Here is a 26104-nt window from a genome sequence, read left to right as displayed (position 1 = left end):
CGCCATTCTCCTGCCTCAGCCTCCCGAGTAGCTGGGACTACAGGCGCCCACCACCTCGCCCGGCTAGTTTTTTTTTGTATTTTTTTAGTAGAGACGGGGTTTCACTGTGTTAGCCAGGATGGTCACGATCTCCTGACCTCGTGATCCGCCCGTCTCGGCCTCCCAAATTGCTGGGATTACAGGATTGAGCCACCGCGCCCGGCCAGGTGATGGATTTTTCACAGGAGAGAGTGGAGGGGTACGGCCCTAAGAGGTCACCTGGTTCACGGTCGGGGGTACTCAGCCAAGGCCCAGGGTCAGCCCTGGGATAGGGACAGCAATAGAGTGATGATGAGGACGACTCTGCCACCACAGCCCAGGGCTCGGGGCCACAGCCATGCCAGGCCACTGGGAGCTGCCTGACCCGAGGGCCCACGTTATCCCTTAGCTGTGCGCCTCAGTGCCAGCCCTGCAGGAAAGCAGGCCGTGTGAGATGCAGGAGCAAGGACGCCTCCCTCCAGGCATCTGCCCCACGGGGCCAGGGACACGGAGCTTCCCCAGGGCCTCTCTCTGCCCCCCAGCAGGGGACAGCTGGAGTCCAGTCCCAGCAAACTGAATTCTGAGACATGACCCGAAGAAGAGCTTCTCCCCAACATCCACCCAGACTTTCCAGTCACGGAGACTCCTGTAGACACAGCAGACACACGGTTAGAGCAAATCAACTTTTATCTCCACCGAGAAGACCCATTCCACTGGAGGGGCCTGTGAGCCAGATGGACTTGCCGTCCAGCCCTCCAAGCCCGCTGTGGGGCGGCCAGGAGGATCCCTGAGTCCAGCTTGTAAACACCAGAGCCAGCCCTGGAGCCTCGGGCCTGTGGGGTCACAGCAGCCCCTGCAGACCCTTGGGTTGGGGACATCTGAGGCTTCACGAGCCTGGGCAGAGCTGCACCCTGGGCTGTCCACTCGGTCACCACAGTACCAGGGACCACCTCGAAGCCCACTGTGGTCGGCCCACAGAGACCTGCTCAGGCTTCAGTACTTGTGAGTCATGATTCGTGTTTTCTGGAGGAGGCAGGCAGAGGCTCCAGGGGCCCGGCCACCCCGCCCCACACAAAGACTGCGGCTCTCACTCAGCCTCACGGTGTCCTGATGAAAGAGAGACGAGGGGAGCCCAGAGCCAGCTCAGAGCCCGGGCCACTCAGTGGCTGCCGGCCCCACGTGGGCCTTTGGAAAATGCCACAGAGCCAGCCAGGCGCCTCCGCCCACCCGAAGTCCGCACGCCAGCAGCCCCCCTAGGCAGGGGTCCAGATGGGCAGAGGGTGTGCTTCGGTGTTGAACACGTAGGCATCCAGGCTGAGCAGGTTTGGGTCATCAGAGAAGAGCAAGAACAGATACTTGAGAGTCTCCCCCAGGAAGAAGCTCTCCATCTTGTCCCTGGGCTCGGGCTTCTGAGGATCCTGGACGTTGTTGATGGAAGAATAGCCGCCCGAGGGGACCTGTGCAATAGCCAGGGCCTCGTCACCAGACGGGGGGCACCCTGCACCCCCCTCAGCCTCATCACCGAAGCACCCTCCACCTCATGGTGAACGCGGCCCCCAGCGCAGGCTCGGGGTGGAGGGTGCCTCGACGGTGGCCACCCCCGGGCGAGCTGTGGTTCCACCAGAGCCCACTTGGAGACGCCAACAACCCTCAAGCGACCGCGACAGACACCGCCTCCCCCAGAACCTGTGCTCAGGGCCTCACAGCTGCCTCACAGGACACAGGGCAGACGGTGGGAGCTGAGGCAGCAGGGGCCTCAGACCAAGGTGACAGCAGAGCCAGGAGGTGACTCAGGCCTCATCTGGCTCCAACGTGGAGGGCATGACCTGAAACGGGGCCTGGCCCACAGTGGGGATGGCGCTCCAGTCATGGGTGCCTCCTAAATTGGGGGGATGCTGGGCCCACAGCAGGGATCCTCCCCAGATAGGTCCTGAGAGATGACTGAGGGGTGCCCGGCCCCTCTGAGTACCCGGGTCCCGCACACCATGAAGCTCAGTGGGAATGGGGATGCCGGGGCCCCCAGGCTGCAGTGTGGCCACCCTGAGGCTGCAGCAAGCCCACCCCTCCTGGACCCCGGTGACAGCCACCACCAAGGGCAGGGCCAGCCTGAGCCCCACAGCCCAGCTGTGTCTGTGGCCCGGTGGCCATGACCACAGGGGGCAAGGACAGACACTCACCCGCGTGAACCGGCTGAAGCTCTGGAGAATCTCCCAGCCCCAGTCCTGGTACTTGCGGTCCCCTGTGACGCGGTACAGGTAGAACAGGCTCTCCACGGTCTCTGGCCGCAGCAGGTTGTGCCTGTCTGCCGGCTGTGGGCAGAGCAGAGCTCAGGGCGAGGCCAGCCCTGCTAGCACCTCCTCCTGACGGACCCCGACCCAGGCCCAGGCCCACCTTGACCTCCACGTCCCGACGGCCCGGCTGGGGATAAAGGTTGAAGTGCACGATCTCGGGACTCAGCCCCGTCTCCATCTGCCGGTTCATCTGATAACAAGTCTCCATGAGCTCCCGGGCCAGCTCCATGTGGCTGGCGGGCAGGCCGTGGTAGACGCCCAGGGCCAGCGTCCCTGGCAGGAAGCACACCAGGTGGTCCTGGAATCAGAGGGTCTCTTCAGCCCCAGATCCCAGGCCCGGCCCTCAGCCTGCAGCTGCACAGGCAGCCAACGTGGGGGCCCAGCGCTGCCTCGGCCCCGGTACCCTGGGAGGGGAGGCCATGCGAGGGCACTTGACATGAACAGTGGAGCTGCCTGGGCCAGGCCCTCCAACCTGGCCCCCACACACCACCCAAGGACCTGCTGCACACCCGGCACGGGGAGGGCTGGGGGAGGGAGCTGCTCTGGGGAAGCCCTGCCCACCCCGGGTGCCACACAAGGCCTCACTGCCCTGTTGCCAAGACAGGCCTGGCCAGGCAGCCATGGTCTACCTAGGGCCTCCACGTGGGCGCCATGGCCAGGATTTCGTTGTTCTTTTTAACATCACGACTCAGGCACCTTGGAAGCCAAGGTAAAAGGGGCGGCAGCCAGAAGGCCCCACGGACACACTCACCATCTTGGCACTGAAGCGGCCGTGGGCAAGTTCCCCCACAAAGGTGAGCTTACTGGGCTCAGAGTGCCGCAGCAGGTGTGTCCGGACCCCCTCAATGGCTTCCACGTAGTCTTCCAGCAACCTGTGGACACCAGCAGTCACCTCACCCTACCAGGATGGTACACGGGTACTGGGTGGTGCCAGGGACAGGCACATGCTGGGCCCACACAAGTACAGAAGGCCTGGCCCTTGCTGGACAGAAGGTGCCACCCTGCACAGCCCATGGCCCTCAGTGATGATGCCCCCCTCACCCCTGCCGAGGCCACGGTGAGAAGTGAATGAATACGCTCCCCACAGAAATGCCTGGGCCAGGCCTGGCACGGCTGCGGTTTTCTGACCCACAGTGGGGCGAGGGGCAGCAGGAGCGGGGGCAGCGGGAGCTGGGGGACCGCAGGAGCTGGGGGACCGCGGGAACTGGAGAGCCGTGGGAACTGGGGGCCACGGGAGCTGGGGGGCTGTGGGAGCTGGGGGGCCGCGGGAGCTGGGGGCAGCGGGCCGGGCCTCACTGTGTCTCCTGCTTCCCGCCCTGGATCCACTGCTTCAGCAGGTACTCATAGTAGCTGTCGGCCCTGGCGCCCAGCGTGAACACGCCCAGGTGGGTGAAGAGGCCGCTGTGGGTGTTGATGAACATGGGCACTAGCCCGTCCTTCTTCCCAGACAGGCCGTGGATGTGCTGCGTCACCTTCTCCACGGCCTCCTGCGGCAGAAAGGAGGACAGTGGGTTTACTGCCTGGGGTGAGCTGTAGAGGGGCTCTGTGAGCTATGCCTCCCCTCGCCCCAACACCGACTGACCCCCAGCAGAGAGAGCTCTGTGCCCGGCCCACAGCTGTCCTTGCCCACATGGCTCCTGGTGGCCACGCCACACAGCCACATAGCCACCAGTGCAACGCACCTGAATGTCACTGCTCCCGACGGGTGGTCACCACAGAGCTGACCCGTCTTCAGGATGGCTCTCATCCCTTACTCGAAGGGACAGCATCTGACAACCACAGGCACTGTCCTCACAAGAGCCTGCCAGACCTGGCCGTCAGCCACGGCTCTGGAGGGACAGCAAGTGTGCCTGCCTTCTGAGCCCCGTGTTGCTCCTGATATGAAACACCCGGCTCCACACCCTCCTGGTGAGCTCCCACTCGTCCTCCAAGTCACAGCCACCCTCAGCTCCTCAGGGCTCACACCCAGCCGGCAGCACCAGGCGTCCCGGCCCACAGTGCGGCACACGGTACCGGGAGGTCAGGGCACGCCCAGCAAGGGCTCTCCACGTCTCTACCCAACGCAGACGCCCAAACCCATGCCAAGCACCTTCACGGCCTGGCTGCTTATCCCTGTGTACCTACAGCAACCACAGGCCCTGGTGGGGGTGCCCGTGGGCGCCTGGTGACGTGGGGGTGCCCGTGGGCACCTGGTGACGGGGTGCCCGTGGGCGTCTGGTGACGTGGGGGTGCCCGTGGGTGCCTGGGGCCATTTTCTGGGCTGCAGTGGAAACGCCTTCTAAACGTCTGCATGGGAGCCTCACGTGGATGGTGTGGGCCGCGCTTCTCCCCACAAGTGGTCACAGTTGCTCTAAAGAGGGATGTGTTCAGCTCATGAATAAGAATAGGGATTCGAACGTAAGGCCAAATGCATGAGCAACAATAAACAGACCAGCTGTGCTTCATGAAAATGATCATCTGTTATCTATCCAACTACACTATTAACAAAGTAAAAAGAGACCGGGGACAGTGGCTCACACCTGTAATCCCACCACTTTGGGAGGCCAGAGTGATAAGACTGTGTGAACCCAGGAGTTTGAGACCAGCCTGGGCCACATGGCAAAATGCCGTCTCTACAAAAGAGAGACAGGGGTTTTCTCAACCAAATTGTAACTAGCCTGGTGTAGCTGCGAGCTCCTGTAGTCCCAGCTACTCGGGAGGCTACTGCACTCCAGCCTGGGCAACTGAGTGAGACCTTGTCTCTCAAAAACAGAAAACAAAAATCAAAGTAAAAACAAAACCGACAGATGAAAGAAAATATTTGCAAATCCCACTTCTGATATGGAGTGACTATACAGAACGAAGAACTCCTACAATTCAACAAGACAAACTACCTAATTAAAAAAACAGGCAGTGGGCCAGGTGCGGTGGCTCACGCCTGTAATTCCAGCACTTTGGGAGGGTGAGGTGGGTGGATCACCTGAGGTCAGGAGTTCGAGACCAAACTGGCCAATATAGTGAAACCCCATCCCTACTAAAAATACAAAAATTAGCTGGACGTGGTGGCATGCGCCTATAATCCCAGCTACTTGGGAGGCTGAGGCAGGAGAATCACTTGAACCCAGGAGGAAAGGGCTGCAGTAAGCCGAGATCACGCCACTGCACTCCAGCCCAGGCAACAGAGATAGACTCTGTCTCAAAACAAAAAAACACACCAGGCAGTGAACCTATGAATTACGTTGAGTTTAAAAAAAAAAAAAAAAGAGGCCGGGCGCAGTGGCTCACGGCTGTAATCTCAGCACTTTGGGAGGCCAATGGGTGGATCACCTGAGGTCAGAGGTCAGTTCCAGACCATCCTGGCCAACATGGCGAAACCCTATCTCTACTAAAAACAACAGCCAGGTGTGGTGGCGGGTGTAGTCCCAGTTACTCGGAGGCTAAGGCGAGAGAATCACTCGAACCTGGGAGGTGGAGGTTGCAGTGAACCTGGGAGGTGGAGGTTGCAGTGAACCGAGATCGTGCCACAGCACTCCAGACTGGGTGATATAGCAAGGCTCCGTCTCAAAAAAAAAAAAAAAAAAAAAAAAAGGCAAACGACTTGAACAGGCATTTCTCCAAGAAGATGCACAAACGGCCAGTAAGTACATGAATTAATCCCCAGCCCCGTTCGTCACTTGGGAAAAATGCACATCAAAACCACTATGTGAGGGCCACGGGGATGGCCACTGCCCACAAAACAGAAAGCAGCGAGTGCTGGCGAGGGCGTGGAGGCTGAGCCCTGGGCACTGCTGGTGGGAATGTGACATGGTTTCGCCACTGTGAAAAAATTATTGAGGTGGGGCCTCAATAATTAAACAATGAATTACCACGTGATCCAGCAATTCCATTTCTACTACTCAAAAGAACCAAAGCAGAGCCACAGGCAGGTGTGTGCACCCGCGCTTCCAACAGCCAAAATGGCACAGCCCTGGCGGAGGGAGGAGTCAACAAAAGTGGCGTGGCCACGCAGCAGATATTCAGCCTTAAAACGGAATTTCTGAAGCGTCTTCGCGTATGAAGCTTAAAGACGCTGAGTGAAAGGAGCCCAAATAAAGGGACAAATCAGCCGGGTGCAGTGGCTCACGCCTGTCATCCCAGCACTGTGGGAGGCTGAGGCGGGTGGATCATGAGGTCAGGAGTTCGAGACCAGCCTGGCCAACATGGTGAAATCCTGTCTCTACTAAAAACACAAAAATTAGCTGGGCGTGAGGGCACACACCTATAATCCCAGCTACTTGGGAGGCTGAGACAGGAGAATCGTTTGAACCTGGGAGGCAGAGGTTGCAGTGAGCTGAGATTGCGCCATTGCACTCCAGCCTGGGTGATAGAATGAAACTCCATCTCAAAAAAAGGAAAAAAAAAAAGGACAAATCGTGTGTGATTCTACTCACACGAGGAACTCCACACAGTGAGGTCCAGGGATAAAAAGCTGAACAGTGTTTTCCAGGGACTGGGGAAGGACATGAGGGGTCACTGTGTGATGGGGAAGAGGAGCTTCAGTTTTAAGATGAAAAGGGTTCTGGAGATGAAGGTGATGGCTGCAGAACAGCATGAATGTGTGTAACGCCACCAACCTGTATGCCTGCAACAGTGTGAATGTGTGTAACGCCACAGACTTGTATGCATGCAACAGTGTGAATGTGTGTAATGCCACTGACCTGTATGCCGGCAACAGGGTGAATGTAACGACACTGACCTGCACGCCTGCAAGAGCGTGAATGTAACACCACCGACCTGTATGCCTGCAACAGCGTGAATGTGTGTAACGCCACCGACCTGTATGCCGGCAACAGCGTGAATGTGTGTAATGCCACCGACCTGCACGCCTGCAACAGCGTGAATGTACCACCACCGACCTGCACACCTGCAACAGTGTGAATGTGTGTAACGCCACTGACCTGTATGCCGGCAACAGCGTGAATGTAACACCACCGACCTGCACACCTGCAACAGTGTGAATGTGTGTAACGCCACCGACCTGTATGCCTGCAACAGTGTGAATGTAACACCACTGACCTGCACGCCTGCAAGAGCGTGAATGTAACACCACCAACCTGTATGCCTGCAACAGCGTGAATGTGTGTAACGCCACCGACCTGTATGCCGGCAACAGCGTGAATGTGTGTAACGCCACCGACCTGCACGCCTGCAAGAGCGTGAATGTAACGCCACCGACCTGCACGCCTGCAACAGTGTGAATGTAACACCACCGACCTGCACACCTGCAACAGCGTGAATGTGTGTAACGCCAACGACCTGTATGCCTGCAACAGTGTGAATGTAACGCCATCGACCTGCACGCCTGCAAGAGCGTGAATGTAACACCACCGACCTGTATGCCTGCAACAGCGTGAATGTGTGTAACGCCACCAACCTGTATGCCTGCAACAGTGTGAATGTGTGTAACGCCACCGACCTGCACGCCTGCAACAGCGTGAATGTGTGTAACGCCACCAACCTGCACACCTGCAACAGCATGAGTTGTAACACCACCGACATGCACACCTGCAACAGTGTGAATGTGTGTAACGCCACCGACCTGTATGCCTGCAACAGTGTGAATGTAACGCCACCGACCTGCACGCCTGCAAGAGCGTGAATGTAACACCACCTACCTGTATGCCTGCAACAGTGTGAATGTGTGTAACACCACCGACCTGCACGCCTGCAAGGGCGTGAATGTAACACCACCTACCTGTATGCCTGCAACAGTGTGAATGTGTGTAACGCCACCGACCTGTATGCCTGCAACAGTGTGAATGTGTGTTAACGCCACCGACCTGTATGCCGGCAACAGCATGAATGTAACACCACCGACCTGTATGCCTGCAACAGTGTGAATGTAACGCCACCGACCTGCACGCCTGCAAGAGCGTGAATGTAACACCACCTACCTGTATGCCTGCAACAGTGTGAATGTGTGTAACGCCACCGACCTGCACGCCTGCAAGGGCGTGAATGTAACACCACCTACCTGTATGCCTGCAACAGTGTGAATGTGTGTAACGCCACCGACCTGCACGCCTGCAAGGGCGTGAATGTAACACCACCTACCTGTATGCCTGCAACAGTGTGAATGTGTGTAACGCCACCGACCTGTATGCCTGCAACAGTGTGAATGTGTGTTAACGCCACCGACCTGTATGCCGGCAACAGCATGAATGTAACACCACCGACCTGTATGCCTGCAACAGTGTGAATATAACACCACCGACCTGTATGCCTGCAACAGCATGAATGTAACGCCACCGACCTGTATGCCTGCAACAGTGTGAATGTGTGTAACGCCACCGACCTGTATGCTGGCAATAGCGTGAATGTGTGTAACGCCACCGACCTGTATGCCTGCAACAGCGTGAATGTAACGCCACCGACCTGCACGCCTGCAAGAGCGTGAATGTGTGTAACGCCACTGACCAGTATGCCTGGAAATGGTTAAGGTGGTGCGTTTCCTCTGTTTTATCACAATAAAAAACCTGAAAACACACACACACACACACACACACACACATACACAGCACCTGCTGTGATGAGCAAAAGGTGGCTCCAGGGGAGCCACGTCCAGCCGGAAAGCCCGCCCCCTTACCTGAAACTTCTTAGCCCCTGTGAGGCGGGAGAGCTCCCGGAACTCCAGCTGAATGCTGGTCACCTCGGCCACCGTGCTGTCGGAGGTCCACCGTGGCGGGTGCGCGACTCCAGTGCCGATGTTCACATCTGAGTAAGGAATCTTGGATGGTGTTCTGAAGGCAGGCATTAGCCGATTTCCAAAATCCTCCTGGTATACGAGCAGAGAACCAACGTTTCAGGTCACCCAGAGGCTTCGTCTACACGTCATGACTCTCGCCCCCTTGGCCCTAGTGGAGACGCTGAAGCTCTCTGGGGCCAACACAGCAGCAAAGGGAACGGGCATCACTGCACTGAGTGAATGTCTCTACAAGGTCAGTGGTGATCAAAGTGGCTGCATCAGCTCACGAATATGGGCTCAGAAACAGACTCCAGTGCGTTTGAAGAGGAAATAGGAAAACAGTCACATCCCCACAAGTCCGCTAAAGGGGGAACTCCTTGCATGCGAGTCCACTGTCTCCTTGCAGGACACCCCGAGACACTTACAGCTTTCCTCAGGAAGAGGCTGTCCCCGGACAGGTGGTAGGCACTCAGCAGCCCCCCCAGGATGCGGATCGTGCTCTCAAACAGGTTGACGTCCACGTCCTTTTCAAAGTGTAACTTCTTCGACACCCACTTCCTGGCTTCCTCAAATTCTGTAACATAAAACAGTAAAGGATGCAGAGACAAATGGATGGGTCCAACGTTTTCCTATGATCTATCCATCTTCAATCTTCAAAATGCGTTTGGCTGGGCATGGTGGCTCACGCCTGTAATCCCAGCACTTTGGGAGGCTCAGGCAAGTGGATAGCTTGAGCCCAGGAGTTCGAGACCAGCCTGGGCAACATGGCAAAAGCCCATCTCTACTAAAAATACAAAAATTAGCTGAGTGTGGTGGTGTGTGCCTGTGGTTCCAACTACTGGGGAGGGTGAGGCATGAGAATCGCTTGAACCTAGGAGGCGAAGACTGCGGTGATGTGAGATCGTGCCACTGCACTCCAGCCTGGGCCACGTCGCAAGACTCTGTCTCCAAAAAACTCACATTTGAAACCAGGAGGCGAACGTTGCAATGAGCCGAGAGTGCGTCATTGCACTCCAGCCCAGGTAACAGTGTGAAACTCCATCTCAAAAACAAAAGCAAAAACAAAAACATAAAAAACAAGCCATGTTCTGGGGCATTATCGTTCCCCTGCTGCAGGGCTTCAACATCACCTGTCTCGAGGGGGTAAATCTTGAAGTCTCCAACATTTGCGAATAAAACAGTCAGCAGTGTAGTCACTGTGACCACAAATGGGTGACAATCAAAGGCCATGATACAAAAAAATCACACAAGTAATTTACTGGTGGTCTTCAACCTATTCAAAAAATTAGGTAAATGTTTAACATATCGCTTAAATAACTGAAGACATATACTCCCATTCAAAATGGATGTGCTGGTCTACGAAGGACGCTGCTGAGATCTGGACCCAGCGGGGCCCACAGTCACTCAAAGAGCAGCACAGCCTGGAAATGCCCCTTGGACGTCCCCCAAAGAGGCCACGCTCAACTCCCGCAGAGGTCCGGGGACAGCTGCCCCGTGAGTGCCCTGGGTGGCTGGAGAACAACAGGAACTGACCATAGTCAGCACGTCCACTGCTGCACCCAAGGGAAGGGAAAACCCATGGTCAGACGCAAACCACAGCGTTCACTCCACGTGCAACCCCCACTCTGCCTCAGCACACGAGGCCCACACGGAGGGCTCAGCCCCTCCCCAGAAAGCACCAGGTACCTTTCCTCAGACCCAAGATCCACATGGTGTCCAGCGCGTCGATGAGCGTGAGGCCGAGGCCGAACCACTCGTTGAAGGACCTGGACACAGGCTTCAGCTCGTCGCGGCCCCACGCGAACTTGCGGTACCCTTTCCACGCGTGCAGGAAGACGTCAATCACGCCCTTCTGGCGATAGTTTGGATGCGCTAGTAGGAGAGACAGCGAGCACAGGCCATGGCGGGCGTGGTCCCGGCGTCGGCACAGGTGGACACCCTCAGGCAGAGCGCTGCTGTGACCCCCATCGGGTAAAGATGACGGTGAGTTTGGGATGACGGGAAGAGCGGTGGTGGGCACGGCAAAGGGCGGGGCCACAGAGGCTGCAGCAGCCCCCAGGGAGAACACAGTCTGCCAAGGGCCTGAGGCCTCCGGAGGCTGCACAGGATGGCACCTGGCACCCGACCACCAGCCTGGGGCCTGCGCACCTCCGCCTGGCGCCTGGGCAGGCATGCCCTCCTTGGGCCTCAGTGGCCTCTGGCCAAAGGGACAAGACTGGCTGCCCTAAGGGCGCCGGGACAGCAGAGTGGAGCCTGTGGAGCAGCGGGTGAGCATGGTGCCAACTCAGAATGTGAAACGCTGATGGGTGCAGACCTTGACACGAACACCCTCGACTCACACACACTCATTCTCCTGTATGGGCTTCAGGTGCTCCACAGGACTCACACTGCAGACACATTACAGTCGCCTTGGTCACTCTTTTTTTTTTTTTTTTTTGAGACGGAGTCTCGCTCTATCGCCCAGGATGGAGTGCAGTGGCGCGATCTCGGCTCACTGCAAGCTCTGCCTCCCGGGTTCACGCCATTCTCCTGCCTCAGCCTCCCGAGTAGCTGGGACTACAGGCGCCGCCACCTCGCCTGGCTAATTTTTTTTTTGTATTTTTAGTAGAGACGGGGTTTCATTGTGTTAGCCAGGATGGTCTTGATCTCCTGACCTCATGATCCGCCCGTCTCGGCCTCCCAAAGTGCTGGGATTACAGGCTTGAGCCACCGCGCCCGGCCGGTCACTCTTTTTTTTAATGGTATTTTTTTGGTCGGGCGCGGTGGCTCACGCCTGTAATCCCAGTACTCTGGGAGGCCGAGGTGGGCGGATCACCTGAGGTCAGGAGTTTGAGACCAGTCTGGCCAATATGGCGAAACCCCGTCTCTACTAAAAATACAAAAATTAGCTGGGCGTGGTGGCGCGTGCCTGTAATCCCAGCTACTTGGGAGGCTGAGGCAGAGGAATCACTTGAACCTGGGAGGTGGAGGTTGCAGTGAGGTGACAGAGCAAGACTCTGTCTCAAATATATATATATACTTTTTTTTGGTAGAGATGGGGCCTCACTATGTTGTCCAGGTTGGTCTTGAACTCCTGGACTCAAGTGATCCTCCTACCTCAGCCTCTCAAAGTGCTGGGATTACAAGCGTGAGCCACCGCGCCCAGCCAACATTGACTAATGTGTGGATTGACACGTGTGTAACGGCATCATACCACACATCCTCTCAGGAAAGGTTCTGAGACCTCCTCGCGCTCATGGCTTGGCTCTGCCTCTGCACTCATTAATGCCGCAGAGATTGCTACACACCCCTCACAGACCTGGGGCTAGGAGTCCCGGCTCTGGGCTCCCTCCCCACCTCGGAGACACCTGGGGGCATGATGAGAGCAGGGTTCCAGACTCAGCAATCTGCCCCGAGTCCCACAGACAAGCAAACGACTTTGGCGGTGGCGGCCTCAGCCCTGGTTTTCCGTTTGGAGAACGGGAGGGTGACCGGTTTACTGTGTCTGAGGGAGTCATGTGCGGGCAGCAAGCCACCCAGGTGCCAAGGCGAGAGATCGAGGGCACGAGCTGTTCTGGTCTAACAAAATATATAAAGTAAGAAGAGTTCTACTAGATATAGATCATAGATATGATTATATATGAATATCATTAATCATTAGTTTCAAGCAATTACTCTTTACTCCAATATTATAATAATCCTCGCTCCACAACTATAACCTAGGAAAAGCCAGGTCATACAGACATAGGAGCCGAGGGGACATAGTGAGAAGTGACCAGAAGACAGGAGTGTGAGCCTTCTTTATGCCTGGGCAGGGCCACCAGAGGGCTCCTTGGTCTAGCGGTAATGCCAGCATCTGGGAAGACGCCCGCTACCAAGTGGACCGTGGTCTAGCGGTAGCGTCAGTGCCAAGGAAAAGTACCCACTACTTAGCGGACCGGGAAAGGGACTCCCCGTTTCCTGGGGAAGTTCAGAGAAGACTCTACTCCTCCACCTCTTATGGAGGGCTTGACAGTCAGGCCCGCCTGCAGTTATCCGGAGGCCTAACTGTCTCCCTGAGATGCTGTGCTTCAGTGGTCACGCTCCTGGTCTGCCTTCATGTTCCATCCTGTACACCTGGCTCTGCCTTCTAGATAGCAGCAGCAAATTAGTGAAAGTACTAAAAACCTCTGATACGAAGAAATAATGGCGTAGGCTGTGTCCTCTCTCTCTGTCTCTCCGCCTCGGCTGCCAAACAGGGAAGGGCCCCCTGTCCAGTGGACACATGACTCTCGTGACCTTGTCAATCATCGGAGATGACTCACACGCCTTGCCCTGCCCCTTCTGCCTTGTATCCAATAAATATCAGCGCAGCCTGGCATTCGGGGCCACCACCGGTCTCTGCGTCTTGGTGGTAGTGGTCCCCCGGGCCCAGCTGTCTTTTATCTCTTTTTTTTTTTTTTTTTTTTTGAGACGGAGTCTCGCTCTGTCGCCCAGGCTGGGGTGCAGTGGCCGGATCTCAGCTCACTGCAAGCTCCGCCTCCCGGGTTTACGCCATTCTCCTGCCTCAGCCTCCCGAGTAGCTGGGACTACAGGCGCCCGCCACCACGCCCGGCTAGTTTTTGTTGTATTTTTTTTTTAGTAGAGACGGGGTTTCACCGTGTTAGCCAGGATGGTCGCGATCTCCTGACCTTGTGATCCGCCTGTCTCGGCCTCCCAAAGTGCTGGGATTACAGGCGTGAGCCACCGCGCCCGGCCATTTTTCTTTTATCTCTGTCTTGTGTCTGTATTCCTACAATCCCTCATCTCCGCACACGGGGAGAAAAAGCCACCGAGCCTGTGGGGCTGGACCTGACAGTCATGAGGCTGAGAGAGGCCGGCGTGCACTGAGCTTGGCTGAAGACCGGCACCTGGGAGGCCCCCAACAAATGGTGCTCAGAATGAAGCGGCCCGCAGAGCGGCCTGGGACTGGCCAGGCCGAGACCGGGGATGCAGCACGGGCAGCAGTCTCCAGGGATCCCGTGGGGCAGCCTGGCCCAGACACAAATCTCCCACACACACCTTCTTCTGCAGCCACATGCTCAGGGACAGCAGGCCAAGAGCCACATGGTGTCACCAAGGTTGCAGAGCCAGTGAGGACTCAGACAGCAGGGGGATGCCGAAGGGCAAGGTGCACACCGGGGCTGGGGGACCACCCACCACGGCTGGGACGAAGCCTGCACCCATCAGCCACCAGCCCCCGAGCGCCCGGGGAGGAAGGGGTGCAGGCGTGGCCTCACCTGGGGTGCCCTGTGTCCTGGCCGGTGGCAGGGGAGGCTTGGTGGGCACTGCTGCTTTTCTTGAAGGGAGCTCGGTGCCCCGCTCAGGCTCGATCACCGCTCCCCTCCAGCTTCGGGGGAGAAGGAAGGGCGTCAGCTGCCGTCACACACGTGTGGCTCCGTGTTTCCCATCCCCACGCTCCATACCCACAGCCAAGGCAGGGCCCTGCACCCGTCACGGCCCCATCTTCCTGCGGTGCAGGCTGCTGAGTGGCAGGAAACACACAGTTCAGTCCTGAGCTCCCGTGCCTGAGAGTCAAGACCACAGCACTGCCCCAAGGTCAAGGCTGGCCTGAGGTCAGAGACCAGAGCTTGGAGAATCATGAGAAATACCTCTGCAGAGGCCGGAGGCAGGGGGCCTCTACAGTGGAGATCCAGAGAATCTGCCATCCAGACAGGGGCACTAATGACTGTGAGGTGGCCCCAGGATGCCAGGATGGCCACACAGACGGGGGCTGTCCCTACACACGAGAGGCATGGCCACTCACACTCCCCATCCAGAGTTCCGTCCGATGGCCATCAGGAACAGTTACGAGGCTGTGTAGAGGGCTTGCCGCACAACCTCCTAGCTGTGGCTGGGCCTGAGCGTTCTCTTGGGGCCCTGTGGTGAATCTGTCCCAGGCTCAGCGAAAGGCCTCTTCCATCCCCGGATGGCTTACATGCTGGGAGCACAAACGTGGCACTTCTGACAGGCTGAGGTCAAATGCTCTTTTGCTCTGGAAGTAAAGCCTCCTTGCGTTCACGCCAACGCTAACTAGAGTGCAGTGACCCTCAAATTCTCCGCTTGGCAGTGAGGACCGCTCACATGCACACATCCACGCCTCTCACCATGCACCTGAGTTCAGGGCCTCTGGGCCCGTTTCTTCAGAGCCCATCTCTCATGGCTGACAGGCCACTCCTGCACAGCAGCCCTCACTGGCCCTGGCTCTGTCCACAAAGCAGAGCTCAGGTCTGGCCCACACTTTGTGGGGGAGAGAGGATGCCTGCGGGGAGCCCTGCCTTCCGCCTCAATTATATCAACTCTGTTTCTAAGAGCATAACATGGAGCCAGAAACGAGGCTGAGATGCCCCAGCACCGAATGAACCTTCACCGGGATCCACAACCTGGACCTGACCAACCAGGCAGAGGACAGCACCCTGGGAGCCTGGGCACTGGGCAACTCCCTCTCCCTCTGCTCTCTGCTCGACCAGATGGGGCTCGGGAAAGGAGGTGGCCCAGGCAGCCAGTGTCCACCTCTGAGCCTGGCTCCCCATCCCCACCCACCCGTGCACCCTTCACACCACACGAAATGTTCTGAGACATTGTTGCATACCATGAGGACATTATCGGGGACCTAATTTAGCTCTGACCTCCAGTTTTAAAAATTCGATTCTGGAATCTAAGGTTGATGAAGACAGATTATAGAGCAGACATTGTCAGTTTCAAAGGAAAACAGATCTCAGACACAACGTGTTTTCGCGACCTTGTTTTTGGAATCTAACGGCCTGAGCTGCGGCGTGCGGCCTGCCCTGCACTCTGTACCTGATGACCGTCCGCTGCGGATCTCCTTCCGGGCGTGGGTCCACCGGGACTTCTTCCCTTTTCATGGCCTCCTCCTGGGTCCCATCCTTCAGGTCTTGGCTGGGGGGTCTGATCTGCAGGTGAGGTGGTCCCCGCTGGACGCGTCTTTGTGATTTCTGTAGAGAAATCAGTCACACAGGAAACCATGGGGCGCCTGCCAGCTGCCCTTCTTTCCCTCTACGGGACGCCCTCAGATGCAGCCCACACCTCACTGACTGAGCTTCCACCTCACCTCAGACTAAATTACTTTCGTTTTTCAACACGACAGGCAGCTTCAGAAGACAGCTCCTTAGGAGCCTGGGGACACTGCCGACTGGCTCATCGGCCCCAGGCAAAGCGCTTCAGCCCCTCCCGCGGTGGGAATATTTCCAAACTCTCACAGGTCCTAAAGGCTTCATAAGAAAGGGCTGCAGCAAACACCAGCTCCCGCAACAGCTCTGGGTCCCCAGGCCTCCCACACAGTCATCGCAACGTAAGGCGCCCACATCCTCACTACAAAGCACAAAGCTTCCGATGACATATGGAGCTGGGTTCCCCTTGCCAGGCACCCCCCTGCTGTGTGATGAGGGTCTTTTGGCCACCCCCCACCGCCCCGTTCCCTGTTTCCACACCTGCAGACACAGAGCCCCATCCTCTGCTTCCTTCCCCGTGTGAACAGGAGCATGGGAAAGCTGCAGACTGCGTCACAGACCGAGGCTTAGTTCCTCCTGAGTCTAGAGGCAAATTCATTCTTTCCTATGGCCTCAGTTTTCTGTGGTATTGCCAAACCTTGATTTTCATTATTATTATCATACAGACAGGGTCTCCTTACGTTGCCCAGGCTGGTCTCAAACTCCTGGCCTCACGAATTCCTCCTGCCTTGGCTTCCCAAAGTGCTGGGATGACAGGTTGGAGCCACCACACCCGGCCCAAACCATAATTTTGTACTTCTTTACTGATGGATGTTTAGATTGTTCCACTTTTTTTTTTTTTTTTTTTTTAAAGGAAAGAGTGACTACTTATGGCTGGGCACGGTGGCTCACGCCTGTAATCCCAGCACTTTGGGAGGCTGAGGCAGGTGGATCACCTGAGGTCAGGAGTTCAAGACCAACCTGGCCAACATGGTGAAACACCATCTCTACTCAAAGTACAAAAAATTAGCCAGGCATGGTGGCGCATGCCTGTAATCCCAGTCAGAGTCTTGCTGTGTCACCCAGGCCAGAGTGCAATGGTGCAATCTTGGCTCACTGCAACTTCCACCTCCTGGGTTCAAGCAACTCTCCTGCCTCAGCCTCCCAAGTAGCTGGGATTACAGGCACCCACCACCATGCCAGGCTAATATTTTGTATTGTTAGTAGAGCCAGGATTTCACCATGTTGGCCAGGCTCGTTTTGAACTCCTGGTGTCAAACAATCCACCCATCTCGGCCTCCCAAAGTGCAGGGATTACAGGCGTGAGCCACCACGCCTGGCCCCAGCCTGTTTTTTTTTTTCTGCCTGCCTCGACCTCTCAAAGTGCTGGGATGACAGATGTGAGCCACTAGTTCCACTGTGTGTTTGTCTAGTCTCTTCCCCACCAGGTCGCGCAATCACTGTCCTCTTCATTTCCCTGCTATTGAGTCCACAGTGGGAGATCGGAAGAAACTATTAGAATTACATCACTAAGATCATCTAGTCTTAAATCACCATTACGAGGGTCAGGTGCGGTGGCTCACACCTGTAATCCTAGCACTTTGGGAGGCCGAGGCAGGAGGATCACTTGAGCCCAGGAGTTCCAGACCAGCCTAGGTAACAAAGTGAGACCTCACCTCTACAAAAAATCAAAAAGTCAGCCAGGTGTGGTGGCACATCCCAGTAATCCCAGCTACTTGGGAGGCTGAGGCAGGAGAATCACTTGAACCTGAGATATGGAGGTTGAAGTGAGCCAAGACTGTGCCACTGCACTCTAGCCTGGGCAACATAGTGAGACTGTCTAAAAAAAAAAAAAAAAAAAGGCCGGGCGCAGTGGCTCAAGCCTGTAATCCTAGCACTTTGGGAGGCCGAGACGGGCGGATCACGAGGTCAGGAGATCGAGACCATCATGGCTAACACAGTGAAACCCTGTCTCTACTAAAAAAAATACAAAAAACTAGCCGGGCGAGGTGGCGGGCGCCTGTAGTCCCAGCTACACGGGAGGCTGAGGCAGGAGAATGGCGTAAACCCGGGAGGTGGAGCTTGCAGTGAGCCGAGATCCGGCCACTGCACTCCAGCCTGGGCGACAGAGCAAGACTCCGTCTCAAAAAAAAAAAACACACCATGAGTTCAATGATCACAGTTTTATGATCTTGTAGGGACGTTCATCTAAGTTTTAGTTTTATTCCCAAATTTTCAATAGAGGTTTGAATTTTGATAGGGAGTCAATGGATTTACAGACTAATTCAGGGAGAACTTAAATCTTTTATTTATTTATTTATTTGCAGACAGAGTCTTGCTCTGTCGCCCAGGCTGGAGTGCAGTGGTGCGATCTTGGCTCACTGCAACCTCCGCCTCCTGGGTTCATGCCATTCTCCTGCTTCAGCCTCCTGAGTAGCTGGGACTACAGGCGCCTGCCACCACGCCTGGCTAATTCTGTTTTTGTGTTTTTAGTAGAGACGGGGGTTTCACCATGTTAGCCAGGATGGTCTCAATCTCCTGACCTCGTGATCCACCGCTTCGGCCTCCCAAAGTCCTGGGATTACAGGCGTGAGCCACCGCGCCCGGCCACTTAAATCTTTACAGCACAAGAATAAAATGTCTAATTATTTAGATCTTTTCAAATACCTTGAGTGTTATACTTTTATTCATACTGACCTTCTGTGTTTTAATATCAGGATTATTCCTGTGAACTTGGTGGCATTCTTTTCTTCTTATTGTGATGGAGATCTCTTTTCTTTTTTTTTTTTTTGTCGAGACGGAGTCTCACTATCACCCAGGCTGGAATGCAGTGGCGCGATCTCAGCTTGCTGCAACTTCAGCCTCCCAGGTTCAGGCGATTCTCTTGCCTCAGCCTCCTGAGTAGCTGGGATTACAGGCACACACCACCACGCCTGGCTAATTTTTGTATTTTTAGTAGAGACGGGGTTTCACCATGCTGGCCAAGCTGGGGTCTCAAACTCCCCACCTCAAACCTCAAGTGATCCGCCTGCCTCGGCCTCCCAAAGTGCTGGAACTACAGGCGTGAGCCACTGCATCCTGCCGAGATCTCTTTTCAATAATATTTTCTAATTGATTACTGCTACTATATAGCAAAGTTCTCTAAACCTAATTTCTAAGCCTGATGAAGTCATAAGAAGCATACTTGGGGCCGGGCGCGGTGGCTCAAGCCTGTAATCCCAGCACTTTGGGAGGCCGAGACGGGCGGATCACGAGGTCAGGAGATCGAGACCATGCTGGTTAACACGGTGAAACCCCGTCTCTACTAAAAAATACAAAAAATTAGCTGGGTGAGGTGGCGGGCGCCTGTAGTCCCAGCTACTCGGGAGGCTGAGGCAGGAGAATGGCGTGAACCCGGGAGGCGGAGCTTGCAGTGAGCTGAGATCTGGCCACTGCACTCCAGCCTGGGTGACAGTGCGAGACCCCGTCTCAAAAAAAAAAAAAAAAAAAAAAAAAACATACTTGGTAAAGGATGAAATATTCTAACTCACAACAGTCATACAAATAATAAAGGAAAATATGAAATTCCTAAGACTCATCAAAGGACACGGACAGCTTCCGGGATGGGAGCACACATGGCTGCTCATCACCTCTCCTCTCCTGTAAGTGTCCCTCCTTCTAGGCGAGACACAAAAACGTCTATGAAAAGCAGGCACCAGTTTTTGACTATCGCATCGGAAACATTACCAACACGAGAATGCCCAGTGCTGCCAGGGTAACACTGACTGCTACTCTCAGCACCGTAGCAGGGGAAGCAAATTCGGGAATAGTTTGTCATGATACACGTCATAGGACTTCAAAATATTCACCCCCTTAACTCTTAATAGTTTATGTACTACGGATGTAATGGGGACGTTTACAAATGAAGAAATAATCAACAGATAAATGACTTAGAAATGATGGTTTATCCAAGCAATGGAGAAGAGCTATAAAAATCTGCATGAAAGGGAACATTCTCATGTGCATAAAAAAAAAATAGGGGCCGGGCGTGGTGGCTCACGCCTGTAATCCCAGCACTTTGGGAGGCTGAGGCAGGCAGATCACAAGGTCGGGAGATCGAGACCATCCTGGCTAACACAGTGAAACCCCGTCTCTGCTAAAAATACAAAAAATTAGCCGGGCGTGGTGGCGGGCGCCTGTGATCCCAGCTACTCGGGAGGCTGAGGCAGGAGAATAGCGTGAACCCGGGAGGCGGAGCTTGCAGTGAGCCGAGATTGCGCCACTGCACTCCAGCCTGGGCGACAGAGCAAGACTCCGTCTCAAAAAAAAAAAAAAAAAAAAAAAATAGGGACCAATCCAGCCCCTAACCCTCAATTATGTATACACGTGTGTATCCACATGCCAATCCAGAACCTAACCCTCAATTATGTATACATGTGTTTATCCAAATAAAATTATCATTTTTTTTTTTTTGAGACAGGGTCTCCCTGTCATCCAGGCTGGATCATAGCTCACTGTAGCCTCAACCTCCTTGGCTTAAGCGATCCTCCCACCTCAGCCTCCCAGGTAGCTGGGACTATAGGCATGCACCATCATGCCTGGCTAATTTTTTTTTTTTTTTGGTAGAGATGGGAGTCTCACCGTGTTGCCCAGGCTGGGCGTAAGCAATCTGCCTGCCTTGGCCTCTGAAAGTGCTGGGATTACACGTGAGAGCCACCACACCTGGCCAAATAAATTGAAAGACATATACCAAGTGTTTCAAGAGTTGGACTGGAAACGGGTAATGTATGGCTGTGTTTTCCCCTTTATACCTTCTCAATGTTCCCATTTTCTCTCCTAAGTCCCTATAACATTTGAAATCAGTCAGGTGTGGTGTCTCATGCCTATGATCCCAGTACTTTGGGAGACTGAGGCAGGAGGATCACTTGAGCTCAGGAGTTAGAGACCAGTCTGGGCATCATAGTGAGACCTCATCTCTATTAAAATATAATTTTAAAACTTAAAAAAAATTGAAATCAATCAAAGTAAAATGTTAACAGAAAGGGATCTGGCCTAAACACAGTCTCATCCCTAACCAGGTCTAGATAAGTGCCAGGGTGTGAACAGGAGGGGCGGTGCAAGTGGTCCCTGGAAGGCAGGATGTCTCCAAGTCGACACTTGAGAAAGACACAGAATATTCACCACCCACCACCCCAGCTGCTCCTGGACACTAGGTGCTGGCTTATGGGTCACTTGTGAGGGGTGGAAACACATCTTTCAACGGAAAAAATGCCACAGTCTGCTCTCAGGCAGTTATGATACTCCATATGCAAAGGAGAGGAAGGACCAAAGAAGGAAAGGAAGCACCTGTCGGCTTTCAAGTCAGAAAAATTCAATTTGTAGACAAAGACCTTGGTCAAAGGCGGACGCCCTCACACCCAAGAGTGTGGAGCCGTGGCCCCATGGCCAATTGAGAACAGGAGTCTCCCACCAGGCACGGCACCTTCTCGGGGCCAATTCCCACCCTACACCCTCTGCCCTGCTAGACCACCCTTGGAGAAGCTGCTCAGCGACAGGAATGCTGCCTTTGAAAGGAGAATGTGGGCTTGCTTCCTTCTGCTCTTTGGTACTGTCCATTTCCTCTCTATTGAGCTTACAGCAATTTTAAAAGGACACATTTTCTTGTTAAAGAAATCAAAGGGGCCGGGCGCGGTGGCTCAAGCCTGTAATCCCAGCACTTTGGGAGGCCGAGGCAGGTGGATCACGAGGTCAGGAGATCGAGACTATCCTGGCTAACATGGTGAAACCCCATCTCTACTAAAAATACAAAAAACTAGCCGGGCGTGGTGGCGGGCGCCTGTAGTCCCAGCTACTTGGGAGGCTGAGGCGGGAGAATGGCGTGAACCCGGCAGGCGGAGCTTGCAGTGAGCCGAGATCACGCCACTGCACTCCAGCCTGGGAGACACAGCGAGACTCCGTCTCAAAAAAAAAAAAAAAAAAAAAAAGAAATCAAAGGGCTGGGCGCGGTGGCTCATGTCTGTAATCCCAGCACTTTGGGAGGCTGAGGCGGGAAGATCACAAGGTCAGGAGTTTGAGACCAGTCTGGCCAACATAGTGAAACACCGTCTCTACTAAAAATACAAAACTTAGCCGGGCATGGTGGCAAGTGCCTGTAATCCCAGCTACTTGGGAGGCTGAGGCAGGAGAATCGCTTGAACCCGAGAGGTGGAGATTGCAGTGAGCAGAGATCAAACCACTGCACTCCAAGCCTAGGCGACAGAGTGAGACTCCGTCTCAAAAAAAAAAAAAAAAAAAAAAAAAAAGGCTGGAAGTGGTGGTTCACACCTGTAATCCCAGCACTTTGGGAGGCAGAGGTGAGCAGATCATGAGGTCAGGAGATTGAAATCATCCTGGCTAACACAGTGAAACAAAAATTAACCAGGCATCATGGCACACGCCTGTAGTCCCAGCTACTCGGGAGGCTGAGGCAGGAGAATCACTTGAACCCGGGAGGCAGAGGTTGCAGTGAGCCGAGATCGTGCCACCGTGCTCCAGCCTGGGCAACAGAGCCAGACTCTGCCTCAAAAAAAGAAAAAACTTCAAAACGCCCCCACAGCAGTCTGAGGGTGACCCAAGCTCATGGGGGCCAATGCCACTCTTGCTGGATCCTTGGCCAGTGGGCAGCAGCCTGCCTCCATCTCCCAGCCCAGGAGCTGTTCCTCGGCAGGTTACCACTCCCAAGGCCGCTGTTAGAAAGCGCTGTGTGTCCCTATCACGGCCCTGAAGGGAAGTGAAACCTCCACCTGGTGCTGAGGATTCTGGTCACAGGTGAAGCTCCCAAGGCACTCCCACACCTCCCAGACACAATCACAGATGTACCAACAACAGTAACTAATACCCTAAGGGCCTTCCGAGCAGCCACACCAGAGTCAGCACCACCCTGGTGTTCTCAAGGGCGTTGAGGATTTGGCTGTTCTTCCTGAACCAAACATTCACTGACAGGACATTTTCCTGGTTCTCCGGCTGCCTCCTGACCCATCCCCAGTCTCCACTGCCCCTGCCCTCCTCCCTGACCCCAATCTTCTCAACCTGGTGACACCCAGACTAGGCCTGGCCCCTTCTTACCACCTTTCCAGACGACACAAACCACCTGTACCTAGGGACTCCTAAAACCTGTCTCCCCTGGCAGACTGTGATCCTGGCACCACCTGCCCACCAAGGTCTCCACGGTGCCTCCCAGGCATCTCACAGTGGGCAGATCCAAAATGGAGCCCCTCAGTGTCCCCAAGCCAGAGCCTGTGCAGCCTGTGCTGGCCCCTCCACCTGGAGACCTGCCCTCTTTCTCCCAAGGCCACTCCTGCAGAGCCCTCCTCCCCCCACTCAGCTTTTCCCACAGCCAGGCAGCTCTCCTGGCCTCCTGCCCTCCACTGTGTCTCCACCCAGCAGCCAGAGCAGTTTCACAGTAAACATCTCAGACATCCAGTCCATGCCAAAATCTTCCCACACACATCAGCTGAACACTCCAGTGCTGCCTCCAGGATCTGCAGGACCAAGGCTGGTCTGAGCCAATCCCTGCTCCCTCTCCCAGCCCTGAGAATTTCACCTTCCCGCATATGCCGAGATCCTCCTTGCCTCAGGCAGTTTCACTCAGGCTCAAGTCTGCCTCTCCCCACCCTGCCTGGTGCCAGCAGCTTCTCAGCCCTCAGATCTTGCCCTCAGTGCCACGGCCTCCCCTGAGCACTCAGGACCAGCCACTGTTCTTCACCAGTGCCCTGCTCTTTTCCACGCAGGATGTACACCATGTGCCACCTGCCTCTGCCCGTCTGTGCCTGGTTTCTCACCAGCCTCGCCTACCAGCTGTGGCTTCTCGAGAGGAAACAGGTCTGTCTTATTCAACAGTGCACAGTCAGAAGTAAAATGGGAACTGGCCACGGCTGGTCTTCAAGAAGAATGAAGCAAAGACTATGCCTCTCTTTCCCCAAGTATGATCCGACCAGTCCAGAATGAGAGAGAGAAACACATGGTAACAAATGGTAAAGGAAAATAATTATTTTTAATCTTCAATGGTTTGAAATGCCTCTGGATTGAACCCCAGTTATAACTCCACACCATTTGCTCAAAGTACCTGCGATGCAATCTCTGGGAAGTCCTCAGGGTCGGTGTCTGCCTTCTGAGGAGCTGGTAAGACGGGTGGATTTGCTGGTTTCAACCCAGTGATTTCTGGCCTCATCTTCTGCTCTTCCTCTAGCCTGAAAGCCAGAGCTGAATAAGAGAAGCTATTTTATTTCAAATATGCCACAAGGCCTACAAGAGATTTAAACTGCTTCATAAAAACGCTTGGCAGGTGCTATCCCTTACAAATCAACATTATGAGACCTGATAGTGACTGAAATTAATTCAACAATAGCCCAAGGGAACGAATTCTTTTTCAAAACACTTGGCAGTTTGTGTCCTTATCCATAACACAGAACCTCAAATCTTTTGCCTTCCTATTTTCCATTCAGGGACGTTCAGCGTGTGGCAGGTGGGCAGGAGTCCTTTAGCTCTGCTCCACAGAGAAGCATCTTAGACCAACTGACAAGAGATTCTCTACGTCCTCACCAGAACTCTGCCTGGTCTTTTCCAAATACACGCTAATGAGTGTTATGAAATTAGTGTGGTTATTTAGGTTGAGTGTTCAAGCCCACCAGCTGACTTACTCTATGAGGGAGGCTGGACGTATCGGTACTTACACCAGATGCCTAGAAAGCAGTCAGACAGCATCAAATTGACATCTGTGTTCTAGACAAGTGGTTAAATACAGCTCTACCTTTCCCTTTATCTTGATTTCTTGCCAATTCATTGCCATATATGCCTCCTGGAGCTGTTTAAGGTAGAATGCAAGACTGCTTCTCCCCAATCAAACCTCAACACTGATATCATTTTTAAGTACACGTATTTCTGATACCTTTCCAATGGTCAGCCAAGTTGATGTAGAAGAGGAGTCCACAGAAAATCAGAAAGGCAAGGAGGAAGAGAATCATATTCCGCTGCAATCTTGACAGTTGCTTCCATTTCTAAGAGAGGTACAGAGAATGTTATTTCTTACTGAATATATCACACGGAAAGTCTCAACTGTCACAAATTGTGAGGAAAATAAGGAATGCAGGAAGATCCAGTGTTCAGCTCTCTTTCTTTCTTTCTTTTTTTTTTTGAGACAGGGTCTCATTCTGTCACACCTAGGCTGGAGTGTCGTGGCTGGAACGCGGCACGAGCCACCGTGCCCAGCCAGCTCTATTTATTTTGAATGGGGAAAAGTTCCCTCTCAGCAGGGAGTAGGAACATTGCTACAGATGTCATTAATACAGTAGTGTAGATGACACGTGAATAAGAAAAAAGTTGAAACATTTCTGTCATATTTCATCAGCAGTGGAAAAAGACTCCCGCGATTCCCACAGATGTAACCCAGGCACCGCCCAGGCGATGCATGGATCCGGATGTGGTTAAGTTATCAATGCCCTTTGTCCTGAGACCACCACGAACACGCCAGGAGCCAACGAAGAGGGGCTCATTTCTCACTGTACTGAGGGCAGCATACACCACGGGGAACCTCCGGTTTCTGCTCCAAGAGGGGCAGGCGCCTGGGCCAGGACCTTGCAGAAAAGCGAACGAAGCCCAGAAAACCTGCTGGGGCTCCAAGCCCTCCTCCCACCACCGCCCCGCAGAATTTGGGCCCGAGACCGCTGCAGCCCCGACCCGGAACGCACATTTGCCCCTTTTTGCAGGGAAGGGGTGGAGAGGGCGGCGCCGGGGGAGTCGAGTCCGCCCGCCCAGGCCCCGCTAGAAGCCGCAGGCTGGGAGGGCGGCGGGCACAGCGGCCCCGGGACCCGGTCAGCCTGGCGCGGCCCTCACCCTCCAGCACGAGCGCCGCCGCCAACTCTTGCTGTTGTCATAGCTCTCGCCAAAGCTCAGCGTCACCGAGATGAAGTCCCGATGAGGCGGCGGCGGCGGCGGTGGGTACATGACTACGGTGGTGGCTACAGCCCAAGGGGCCCCGCCCACTGGCGGCGTCAGGAAGTCCGACTGAGAGGAACCGAGAGCTCCGCTCCTGCGGCCCTCGCAGGCAGCCATTGCACCGCCGTCAAGAGCCCGTCCATCGCACGGATACACGACTGCGCATGCGCCACGTCTCTATAAGGACACTGCGC

General features: G+C 54.8%; 1 protein-coding gene and 1 non-coding gene across 3 annotated transcripts; both read right to left on the bottom strand.

Annotated features, from left to right (window-relative positions):
* Positions 1 to 687: 687 nt before the first annotated feature.
* Positions 688 to 26074, bottom strand: LOC105472056 (mannosidase alpha class 1B member 1). Of its 2 annotated transcripts, XM_071078657.1 has the most exons (13): positions 25809 to 26074; positions 24865 to 24973; positions 24043 to 24179; positions 15811 to 15965; positions 14250 to 14359; positions 10699 to 10884; positions 9438 to 9586; positions 8914 to 9102; positions 3606 to 3796; positions 3061 to 3181; positions 2410 to 2607; positions 2196 to 2327; positions 688 to 1475 (listed from the first exon to the last, which is right to left on the bottom strand). In XM_071078657.1, the coding sequence occupies exons 1-13, from the start codon at positions 26025 to 26027 to the stop codon at positions 1272 to 1274; spliced, it is 2100 nt and encodes a 699-aa protein (XP_070934758.1). In that variant the 5' UTR covers positions 26028 to 26074; the 3' UTR covers positions 688 to 1271. The 2 variants fall into 2 exon arrangements, with proteins under 2 accessions (XP_070934758.1, XP_070934759.1); XM_071078658.1 differs by lacking the exons at positions 24043 to 24179; positions 24865 to 24973; positions 25809 to 26074 and adding an exon at positions 16082 to 16380.
* On the bottom strand, positions 17409 to 17494 carry LOC112424953 (small nucleolar RNA SNORD62). Its single transcript, XR_003015915.2, has one exon. It is a non-coding gene; the product is annotated as a small nucleolar RNA SNORD62 (small nucleolar RNA).
* Positions 26075 to 26104: the final 30 nt, after the last annotated feature.

The sequence above is a fragment of the Macaca nemestrina genome, chromosome 14 (genome assembly GCF_043159975.1).
Source record: "Macaca nemestrina isolate mMacNem1 chromosome 14, mMacNem.hap1, whole genome shotgun sequence".
NCBI classification, from domain to species: Eukaryota; Metazoa; Chordata; class Mammalia; order Primates; family Cercopithecidae; genus Macaca; species Macaca nemestrina.
This window is presented reverse-complemented; position numbering and strand designations above follow the sequence as displayed.

What these genes read in the sequence shown, in the direction of transcription:
- LOC105472056 (XM_071078657.1), bottom strand. Translation starts at nt 26,027, where the DNA reads ATGGCTGCCTGCGAGGGCCGCAGGAGCGGAGCTCTCGGTTCCTCTCAG. An exon ending in GGCGGCGCTCGTGCTGGAGG is followed by an intron (nt 24,974 to 25,808) that starts GTGAGGGCCGCG and finishes TACCTCTCTTAG; the next exon opens with AAATGGAAGCAACTGTCAAG. An exon ending in GCCGCTTCAGTGCCAAGATG is followed by an intron (nt 2,608 to 3,060) that starts GTGAGTGTGTCC and finishes CTCTGATTCCAG; the next exon opens with GACCACCTGGTGTGCTTCCT.